The 10,193-nt window shown below is 55.4% G+C and overlaps 5 protein-coding genes across 5 annotated transcripts in view; 2 read left to right on the top strand and 3 right to left on the bottom strand.

Annotated features, from left to right (window-relative positions):
* PTSG_01832 (AMP-dependent synthetase and ligase) overlaps positions 1-1,600 on the top strand; it is a 5,848-nt gene extending 4,248 nt beyond the window's left edge. The window contains exons 12-15 of the mRNA XM_004997753.1: positions 301-489; positions 698-776; positions 962-1,155; positions 1,400-1,600. Of these exons, the coding sequence (XP_004997810.1) occupies positions 301-489; positions 698-776; positions 962-1,155; positions 1,400-1,486 (549 nt within the window). The 3' untranslated portion in view covers positions 1,487-1,600. The remainder of the gene's footprint in view (positions 1-300; positions 490-697; positions 777-961; positions 1,156-1,399) is intronic.
* Positions 1,601-1,632: 32 nt separating this feature from the next.
* On the bottom strand, positions 1,633-2,673 carry PTSG_01831 (uncharacterized protein). The gene has a single exon (XM_004997752.1). It carries the CDS (start codon positions 2,382-2,384, stop codon positions 1,875-1,877), a length of 510 nt encoding a protein of 169 aa, XP_004997809.1. The 5' UTR covers positions 2,385-2,673; the 3' UTR covers positions 1,633-1,874.
* A 24-nt stretch (positions 2,674-2,697) lies between these two features.
* Positions 2,698-6,252, top strand: PTSG_01830 (nephropathic cystinosis). Its single transcript, XM_004997751.1, has 10 exons — positions 2,698-2,971; positions 3,277-3,352; positions 3,638-3,811; positions 3,974-4,095; positions 4,330-4,409; positions 4,669-4,763; positions 5,011-5,181; positions 5,425-5,577; positions 5,736-5,814; positions 6,196-6,252. The coding sequence occupies exons 1-10, from the start codon at positions 2,718-2,720 to the stop codon at positions 6,231-6,233; spliced, it is 1,242 nt and encodes a 413-aa protein (XP_004997808.1). The 5' UTR covers positions 2,698-2,717; the 3' UTR covers positions 6,234-6,252.
* Positions 6,184-7,860, bottom strand: PTSG_01829 (uncharacterized protein; the record flags this gene model as incomplete). The annotated part of the gene is made up of 6 exons (XM_004997750.1): positions 6,184-6,452; positions 6,620-6,690; positions 6,955-7,031; positions 7,169-7,243; positions 7,376-7,446; positions 7,638-7,860. The coding sequence occupies 6 exons, from the start codon at positions 7,858-7,860 to the stop codon at positions 6,430-6,432; spliced, it is 540 nt and encodes a 179-aa protein (XP_004997807.1). The 3' UTR covers positions 6,184-6,429.
* Positions 7,861-8,028: 168 nt separating this feature from the next.
* Positions 8,029-10,146, bottom strand: PTSG_01828 (serine/threonine protein kinase; the record flags this gene model as incomplete). Its single annotated transcript, XM_004997749.1, has 4 exons — positions 8,029-8,118; positions 8,345-8,444; positions 8,641-8,779; positions 9,213-10,146. 4 exons carry the CDS (start codon positions 10,144-10,146, stop codon positions 8,029-8,031), a joined length of 1,263 nt encoding a protein of 420 aa, XP_004997806.1.
* Between the last annotated feature and the right edge of the window lie 47 nt (positions 10,147-10,193).

The raw sequence follows: 10,193 nt of genomic DNA, 5'->3' as shown, positions 1-10,193 counted from the left end.
GATTATTGTGTTGTGGGCTTGGTGGTCGGCGGAGGGCCCAATCTAACCACTTTTTAACTTTGGCTTGCTCCACATCGATGGCCACGAAGTGGCGCGGAAAACATAGGCAAGCAGCCACCTCAACCGACAAGCAGTTGATTGCTCTCTACCCCTCCTCACCGTCGGACGCAACAATATTTGCTGTGTGTGGATCATCACCACCCCCAACGACACCCGACTGCTGCACATACACACACACACACACACACACACACACACACACACACACACACACACACACACACACACACACACCGTTAGCGCAACCCGTCGATGGCGCGCACGATCCACGGGGACCACGAGCGGTACACGAGCACGTACTGGGGTGTGTATCCGGGGTACTACTTCACGGGTGACGGCGCGCGGCGGGACGAGGACGGGCACCTGTGGATCACGGGACGCGTCGACGATGTCATCAACGTCTCCGGCCACCGCATGGGCACTGCCGAGGTGCTGCGATGATCTTGATGGTGGTGGCAGTGGCAGTGGCAGTGGCAGTGGCAGTGGTGGTGGTGGTGGTGGTGGTGTTCGTGTGTGTGTGCTCGTGCAGTTGCTGTGCCCTTTCCTGTTACTCCTTCGTCCTTATTCTCACCACCACCACCACCACCACCACCACCACCACCACCACCACCACCATCATCATCATCATCATCATCAGATTGAGAGCGCGCTGCTTGAGCACGGCGGCGTTGCGGAGGCCGCTGTTGTCGGATATCCTCACGACGTCAAGGGCCAAGGTCTTGTGTGCACGCGCTTGGTGCTGAGAGCGTGAAGAGAGAGAGGGAGAGAGGGGGATTGTGGCACGTTGCAGGTTGCCTGCAGACTGTGGTTGTGTATTCGTGTTCACACACACACACACACACACTCTCTCTCTCTCTCCCTCCCTCACTCACTCCCACACAAACACACACACATGATGTAGGCGTGTATGCGTATGTGATTCTGAAGGCCGGGGAGCGCGTGACGGCGGAGACAGCGGACGAGCTGAAGGCGGCGGTGCGACGCAGCATTGGCGGGCTGGCCGTCCCAGACGTCATCCAGATCACGCCAGACCTGCCAAAGACCCGCTCCGGCAAGATCATGCGTCGCATCCTCCGCAAAATCGCCGCAAACCAGGTGCCATCGTTGGTGTGTGTATGTGTGTATGTGTGTGTGTGTGTGTGTGTGTGTGTGTGTGTGTGTGTGTGCGTGTGTGTGCGTGTTGTGTGTGGTGTGTGTCGTTATGGTGCAGGGTCCTTGGTTCGTGTCCACATGACGCGTGTGCTTGGTGTACGTCGAGGGTATGTGACTTCTGCTTCCTTGACTCAACGTTATCCTTCCTATCTTACTGTTGCCGCCTTCCACATATTCATTGCCGCAGTACGATGACCTTGGCGACGTGACGACGTTATCAAATCCAGAGGCGGTGACAGCCATCATCGATGACCACAAGGCGATTCACGCATGATCCCACGCTCTCCTGCCTTGACCGTCTTGTCGACTGCCATCAACATCGCCATTGTGTGTGTGTGTCTGTCTGTCTGTCCCTCTGTCTGTCTCTGTCTGTCTGTCTGTCTGTCTGTCTGTCTGTCTCTGTCTCTGTCTGTCTCTTTGCCTGTCTGCCTGTCTAGGTGCATCTGTGTGTGTTCGAGCTTTCGAGTTTTGTGTGCAGACGTGAGCGAATAGCTCGCTTGTATTGTCGAGTACATCCCAAACCACAACATATGGACACAGATACATGTGTGCATGAGCAAGCATGCACTTAATGCCGCCCCTTCATGATCAGCACACATTTCATTCACAATGCAACACCCTCAGTGGTACGCTAAGCCGTGTAACTATAAGAGCACATGCATTTATTGGTGAAGCGCCTGGTCTTGTTCACCCGCCGCCTCCTCCTGCTGCGGCTGTTCACTGGCTGCCTGCTCATTTTGTGACTCAGTGCTGATGCCTGCTTCCCGCATGCGCTCGTGCAGCTCGTCCAGTGTCAGTGGCTGCGGAGGGTTTGCTGAAGTGGCGGATGTGTGGATGGTTTGCTCGGCCATTACGGCTGCCATTCGCTGAAAGATGTGTGCACCCTGATCTGCAGTCTCTTCTGTGACTTGCACGGCTGACGCCACTGCCTGTTGCATGCTGTCTGCCTGTGGGTGTCCCTCTTCGCCGTCTTCCTCCGCTTCTTCCTCCTGGGCGCCGGTTCTCGCGCTGCGCAAGGATGCCAGCATGTCTGTGAGCCTGCTCTCCAGTGACTCCCCCGTGCGCTCCATGTGCCCTGCAAACGCGTCAAGCGCCTGCAGGGTCTGATCCAGCTCCTTGTACATGGTGGATGCTGTGAACAGGGCCTCCACGTCATCCATCTCTTCGTTCATCGTGGCCAACGCGCCGTTCTGTCACAGTCAAGACGCGCACGATACAGGAGATGCAAATAAGACGTGGCTGACGCCTGTTTCACGACAGCTGAATGGCCACACAACAGTGTCAAATACAGACGCTGGCTCCTGCCTGTCTTCAACAGACGCCCTTCACTGGCTGTCCTCCAACAAAGAAGCACATGAATCACCCTCCAATCCAACAATAACCTCTTCGGGCCTTGACTCGCACCCCATCACAGCTTGCCTGGTTGTGACTCATTGCTGGGTTTGCTGCAGGCAAGTTGTGACGATTTGTAGAAAATATGAACGATTTTCGGCGGATGACGGACGATGATGATGATGGGCTCGAGGATGTTGCGGGTTCTTGTCGTTGTTGGGGTGCTGCTGGTGTGCAGGACGGTGGTGGCGAGCGGAGCGCGAGCGACATCGCTTGATGATGATAGGGATGGGGCGACCGCCCTTGAACCCTCAAGTAACAGGCAACATGATGGCTACTCAACGGCCGTGGCCATGAGTCCCCTGGCCTTTGGTGCGCTCGATACCGTGCAAACAGGACACACGAGGCACTTCTCCGTATCTGCAAGGTGCGATAAAACTGTTGTTGCTGTGGTGATTCCTGTGGTGATTCCTGTGATGATTCCTGTGGTCGTTGCTGTGGTCGTTGCTGTGGTGGTTGACGTGGTGTCTGCTATGGTGTCTGCTATGGTGTCTGCTCTGGTGTCTGTGCTGTGGGTGATTGCTGTTCGGTGTGTCCTGTCTTGTCGAAGCGGGAAGGGTGCGGGTGTTTGGTCGGTGGTTGATGGAGGACAAGCACATGCGACTGCTCCACTGGCCCACCGACTTGTTGTGAACATGCTGTTGTCTTTCCCTTTGCCTTTCACTGCTGCAGTGTTGTGCCACAGGAGCCGGTACTTATCATGTTTGGCGTCAAATCCTCGTCGATATTTACCTTGTCGCCAACGAACGTATGGCACCGTTGTTGTTGTTCGTACGGTTCAAGTTCACGCTGTTTGTGTGGTTTTGCGTGCTCTGTCACTCTGCAGTGAAGCTCAGAGTGGTTGAGAACAAGCGAGTGCCAGTGTGGTCGCTCCACTGTCGTCAATCAACCTCCAACCAAGGGCAATGGACGCCCTTGGCGTGCATCACATCACTGGCTTGCTGTTTTGGTTTTGTATCGCAGCTTCCGCAAGACTCACCTCCGTCGTGCTTCGTGTCACCCACATCGGCCGCGACTGTGAATGCTGGGGCAGGTGACGCTGACCAACGAGACGCAGAGCGCTTTGGTGGCAATCACGGGCCACCATCGAGGCCAGAGCGACGTGGCTGTCACTGTCATGTCTGTGGACCCACGCTTTGACAATATCACTGTGCCGAAGCTCTCGGGCCGGGTGGTTGCATCCAGAGCACTCCTCACCATCAACAAGGTTGGACATCCAGTGTGAGCTGAAGCAGCGGCGTCACGCTTGGCAAAGCCTGCATGCACCATGCACCACCCTCACCCTATGAACGTGTATGCATGTGTGTATCTGTGCACGTGTGTGTGTGTATCTGTATATTTGCACGTGTGTGTGTGTGTGTGATGGTAGGTGATTGGGTGGGTGTACTTTGTTGCGTGGAGCGTATCGTTCTACCCACAGGTCATCGAGAACTACCGGCGCAAATCAGTTGTTGGTCTCAACTTTGACTTTCTCGGCCTGAATCTCACAGGGTACGAGACCGGTGTGATGTGCGTTGCGTGATGGGAAGAGTGCGCGCACGTGTGTGTATGTGTGTGTGTCTGTGTGTGTGTCTGTGTGTGTGCGCGCACGTGTGTCTCTGTGTGTGTGTCTGTCTGTCTTTGTGTGCGTCTGTGCGTCTGTCTGTCTGTGTGTACGTGTATGTGCTGCCCTGGATATCGTACATCATACTGACGTTTTGCGCTTACTGTCTCGTCCACAACCAGATTCCTTGGCTACATGTTCTTCAACCTTGGCCTCTTCTACGTGCAAAGCATCAAGGACCAATATGAACACAAGCATCCAGGTTGGCGGCACTGTGTGTGTGATGCGTATGTGTGTATGTGTGTGTGTTTGGAGGCGTGTCGATGCGCTTTCGCTGTTGCTTTCTTCATCAGCGCTCGCCCGCGCACACCTGTGCTCTACTTGACATGTGCTCACAACAACAACAACAACAACAACAACAACAACAACAACAACAACAACAACAACAACAACAACAACAACAACAACAACAACAACAACAACAACAACAACAACAACAACAACAACAACAACAACAACAGGGTCAACCAACCCGGTGCAGCCGAACGATGTGTTCTTCTCCATCCACGCCGTTGTTCTCACCATCGTCACCATCGCGCAGTGCTTCGTCTATGAGGTTTGCACAGCCGATGCTCTCTCTTCATGGCCATAACGCAACCCTGCATCTGCACGTGTGTATCATGCTTGATGCAAGATGAGCTTGTTCCTGTTCTTGTTCCTTTTGTGCGTCCTCCTCTTCCTTTGACGCACGTGCATGTGAGCTGTGAACTGACATGTGCACAACCACACGTGCACAACCACACGTGCACAACCACACGTGCACAACCACACGTGCACAACCACACGTGCGATGACATGAACAGCGAGGCGGCCAGCGTGTGTCCAAGATCTGCATTGTTCTGCTGACGGGTGCGTGGCTGTTTGCCATCATCTCCGTTGGTCTTGCTGCTGGCGGCATCATTTCTTGGCTTCAGTTCCTCAACTTCTTCTCCTACATCAAGCTTGGTGTCACCCTCATCAAGTACATTCCACAGGTCCGTCGTCATGATGTATGTGTGTGTGTGAACGTGTGTGTGTGTGTGTGTGAACGTGTGTGCGTGCGTGCGTGCGTGCGTGCGTGCATGTGTATATGTATGTATGCATGTATGTGTGTGTGTGTGTATGAACGTGCTTGCTCCGACCCTCGATCTCCGCACATTGCCCAACTCACGTACACACACACACACACACACACACACATCAACAACTGCTCACATGTTACCCTTGCTTGCCTGCAGGCATACATGAACTATCGGCGCAAGAGCACGGAGGGGTGGTCGATTGGCAACGTGCTGCTGGACTTCACTGGCGGGAGCTTCTCCATCTTGCAAATGTTCCTGCAATCCTGGAACAATAACGACTGGTCTGTTTTCTTCGGCGACCCCACAAAGGTTGGTGTGTATGCGTGTATGCGTGTGTGCGTGTGTTGTGTGAGCACTCCTGAATTAATGAGGCTGTGCAGTTGCTTCCGCTTGTCCTCTAATCTTTTCATTCACCCTCTAAACCATTGCCCCCCCCTCCACCAACGCACCAACGCTGCGTTTGTCAGTTTGGTCTTGGCCTCTTCTCTGTACTCTTTGACATTCTGTTCATGCTGCAGCACTACGTCTTCTACAGGAGCTCATCCGGTGCGTTCCCCTGGCACTCGTTGTTTGAACGTGTGTGTGTGTGTGTGTGTGTGTGTGTGTGTGTGTGTGTGTGTGTGTGCGTGTGTGTGTTTGCGTGTGTGTGTGTGTCTGTGTGTGTCTGTGTGTGTGTGCCTGTGTGTATGTGTGTGTGTCTGCGTGTGTGTCTGTGTGTGCGAGCGAGGCAGTGCTACTCACATGCTTGCGCTTGTGCATTGTGTGGGTGCTATCTACATGGCATGTTCGCGTGCGTGTGTGTCGTGTGCATGTTGCTCCCTCCCATCCACACAAAAACACACGCACGCACGTGCATGCATTGATGTTCCTCTTCACCGACTCACGTGTCAAGACACGCACATGCTGCTGCCCACCCACCCTGTGTAGGTCACTCTGTTCAATACTACAGCATCCTCGAGCAATAAACATGCAGCACCACACGCACATGCGAACACGACGAAGCAAGCGAGGCTAGGGGAGAAGGGGGAGATTGGCCGCCGGGAGGGGGGAAGGTGATGTGGAGTGGTGTTGCAAGATGGGGCGTTGTGGTGTGATGTGACAACAACACAACACAAGACGAGATTAGATACGTCCGTTATCAAAGCAGCAGGAACAAGGCCACTATAGTTTGGTCAGCTTGGCACCTGCAGCGTGCGAATAGCCGGGCAAGGGGGGGGGGGGGTGTTTCGCAGTGAGCAGGGTACGAGAGCTGACACCTGCTCAAACGCGGTGCAGTTCACTGGCGGCGTGGACGCGGATGCAACAGCAAATGAAGCACAAGCATTCAGGACACGGCGTTGGGTGGGCGCACCGCGTTTGCTGTAGACATCAACGGTAAGGTGGTGTGCATCGAGCATCGCTTGAAACGCCCTATCGTGGAGGCTGCGCGTGTCATGTGGGAAGGAGCTGAAGCGTGAGCGGCTGACGCACACGCGAAACAGGGCGTAGGGTACCCGAGATAGTAGTGTGTGGGTGTGTGTCTGAGCGATGCGTGTGTATGTCTGAGCTATGCGTGTGTGTGTATGTCTGAGCTATGTGTGAATACCTGCAACAGATACGAGTCACATATAGGTCACACACACACACACACACACACACACACACACACACACACACACACACACACACACACACACACACACACACCACTGCTTGCAGGCGACGCCAACTTGGACTGCGCGCCGACCACGACGAAGGATCCACGCGCCCTCCCTGTGGCAATTCTGTTGCCAATGACCAACGGACGAGGCAGGGCGGGCGTGATACATGGACGGCGAGGAGTGAAGCAAGACACTACTCGTAGCCTGCACCACATCACAACGCAGGGTAAACAATGCTGAGCAACACAATCGAGACTCACCACGCACAGCTGCATGTGGTAGAAGTAGCGCTTTGGGAACGGCGCAGCTGCCAGGTATCCCCGCGGGCGTCGCGGCTGTGTAGCACCAGCAAGGAAGAGGAAGAGGCACGCCAATGGCGATGGTGAGCATGACGATGGTGGACAGGCAGCCAGCCCAGCGGCACTTGCCCACGAACGATGCATCTTCTTGCTGTTCTTGCTGCTTACCACGCGAAGGCCTCGCTTTCGGCATCGTGCAAGACACTCATGCTCAGCGCAACGGGCAAACTTGTGACACACTGCAGCATGGGGGTGATACGGGGATGGTGTGACGGCACTGACCGAGAGTCGGAGAAGCGACTGCATGCCTTACAACGACAGCACACACACACACACACACACACACACACACACACACACACACACACACACACACACACACACACACACACACACACACACACACACACACACACACACACACATACACCTTGTGCTGCGTGCAGGAGGTCCTGTGCTGGGAGGAAGGAGAGCACACGCTCCAGTAGCTCATCAGGGAGCTCCAGCAGCCATGGCGGCGCCAGCCGTGGTGCTAGAGGGGGACAAGCCTTGCTGCTGTGTTCCTTCTCGCTTTGTTGGGTTGTTGTTGGTTGTTGTGGGTCCGTCATCTTGGGTGACAGTTGCGTGAGAATGTCACTCTCGTCACGCGACATGCTTGCTTCTTGCTTGCTGTGCTTGGTTTGGTTTGGTGTGTACATGAGCGAGAAGCAAGAGCAGAGCAGGCGCAGAGGGAGAAGAAAGGAGGCAGAGGGGAGACGTGTGCGTAACATCAACATCAATAACAGCATGGCAAGAGCAACAGAGACAGAGACAGCTGAAGATCAGCGACTGTCTTCTGTTTGGATGTTGGGATTCATCATTGGGTTGAGCAGTGGATCGTCGTCCGAGGACACGTGCACCTTCGTCAGCAACTGTGCATGTGTTGTGCGCGTATGGAATGTGTTGTGTTGTGTGTTGTGTGTTGTGTGTTGTGTGTGGATGTGTGTGTGTGTGTGTGTGTGCGCGCGCGTGTGTGTTTATGAACACGTGAATACGTGAAAGCGTGAGACACGCAGCATACACTTATAACCTGAACCAAGACGAGACACGGGCAGTCGGGGTGAGCGCAGGCACGCAGGCACGCACGCACGCACGCACGTGGATGACGGTGAAGAGGAAGATGACGCCGATGATGAGTAGAATCGCTGCCCGCCGCAAACTCGGCTCGCTCGCGTTCTTCCGCGCTGGAAACCGGTTCCTGAACGCCGTTGCGCAACACATGAGACGTGGCAGCACATGTCTTGAGTGCGCACCGTTGACAACACGCACACACTCACATGCACACACACACACACTCACATGCGCGCGCACACACACACACGCGCGCGCGCACACACACACACACACACATACACACACACACACACACGAAAAGTGCGGCGTGCAGCACTCACCCGACGACCTGGGCGAACCAGGCGTTTGCTGGGCGGCGTGCATACTTGTCGGCGTCTGTGTCAAAGTGTAGTGCACCATGTGCCCCGGCTCCATTTGCTGTGTCGCTCTCAGACCCGCGACCAACTCGCTTCACCACATCTAACGAGTACGCAGTTCAAGGGTGCGGTGTGTGTGTGTGCGTGCGCATGTGAGTGTGAAGTGCACGTGCGGGTGGTGTATGCACCCGGGGACAGCGCATGCGCGATACAGCCTTGCTTGCAGAACCCACCTCTGCCAGTGGCAACATTGTCTCTGCCATGCGGCCGCAACCAATAACACACGCACACACACACATGGGGGAACGAGAATGAGTGCGAGATCCCGTGACGAACAAGAGGCAAATGTCATGTCAGGCCACGCCACAGCCATGGAAACATGCTCGCAGGTAATCACCAGCACTGTGACACACGCACGAACACACACACACACACATACACACACACACACACACACACACGCACACACACACACACACACACACACACACACACACACACAAAAGACACAATACCACACGTGCAGGGCAACTCACGGAGGCGGCAGGTGGCGGGCATTTTTTTCGTCACGCCGGCTGCGAGCTCTTGTGCCAGGCCAAAGTCGGTGATGACGGGTGCACCAGAATCGTCCACAAGAATGTTGTCAGCGCACAGATCACGGTGCACAATGTTACACTTGTGGATAAACGTCAGGGCCCGGGCAACCCCTTTGAAAAAGGCAAGCTTCATGCGCACGCGCTCCTTCCCGTTCTTGCTGCTCAAGATGTGATCGTGTAGGTATCTCACGCAGTTGCCGTTCAAGCGGTAGAAGACAAGGGCTGGCGGCGAAAGGGACACGGCAACCAGGCGCGCAATGCCGTCATGGTATTGGTTGCCGTTCTTCTTGTACAGCTCCAAGTACATGCTCATCTCCCGCTTCAGTGTCGGAAAGTGATTCAGTGCCGACTGCTCCGCGGGCGTGAAGTCGCGATGCAGCATGCGACCAAACCTGCCGCCGAACATGTGTGAGCGCATCACATCCACTCTTTCTTCACAGACGTCCATGTCCATCGACTGTTGTTGTTGTTGTTGTTGTTGTTGTTGTGCTGCTGCCGCCGCCTGTGCTGGCTGCGTCCCGTTTGCGCGCCCCTCTTCCAACTGCCCCTCCTCCGCTGCCGGCTGCTGTACCGGCGCAAAGCTCACGGCGTTGCTGCGAACGCCAAACGGCAGCCGCGCCAGCAAGAACCTCCACTGTCTGCGTGTGTGTTGGCGACGTCCCGCTTCGCGTCCGTCTGTCACCTCCATCTCAACAGCCCCAACAGGACCCTGAACACCACTCACAGCTCTCGCCTGCTCTGCCCCATCATCGTTGCTGGTGGCCGTGGTCGCAGCGGTGTTGGCGGTGCTCTGACGCTGCACAAACACCCGGTTGTCTGCAAAGCCTGGTACATGTGTTGCGGCCGGCGGTGGTGGGGTGGGGCTAGTCGGCATGCTTGCGCGCAAGCTGACGTGACCGCTGTCTATGTGAGCCAGAACAT

Source organism: Salpingoeca rosetta (assembly GCF_000188695.1).
Source record: "Salpingoeca rosetta unplaced genomic scaffold supercont1.3, whole genome shotgun sequence".
In the NCBI taxonomy this organism is placed as follows: Eukaryota; class Choanoflagellata; order Craspedida; family Salpingoecidae; genus Salpingoeca; species Salpingoeca rosetta.
Note: the sequence above shows the minus strand (reverse complement) of the source record. Positions and strands in the feature narration are given on the sequence as shown.

Coding starts and splice junctions, on each gene's coding strand:
- PTSG_01831 (XM_004997752.1), bottom strand. CDS start 2,384: ATGAACGAAGAGATGGATGACGTGGAGGCCCTGTTCACAGCATCCACC.
- PTSG_01830 (XM_004997751.1), top strand. CDS start 2,718: ATGATGATGATGGGCTCGAGGATGTTGCGGGTTCTTGTCGTTGTTGGG. Junction 3,812..3,973: donor CACTCCTCACCATCAACAAG/GTTGGACATCCA, acceptor GTGTGATGGTAG/GTGATTGGGTGGGTGTACTT. Junction 4,410..4,668: donor ATATGAACACAAGCATCCAG/GTTGGCGGCACT, acceptor CAACAACAACAG/GGTCAACCAACCCGGTGCAG.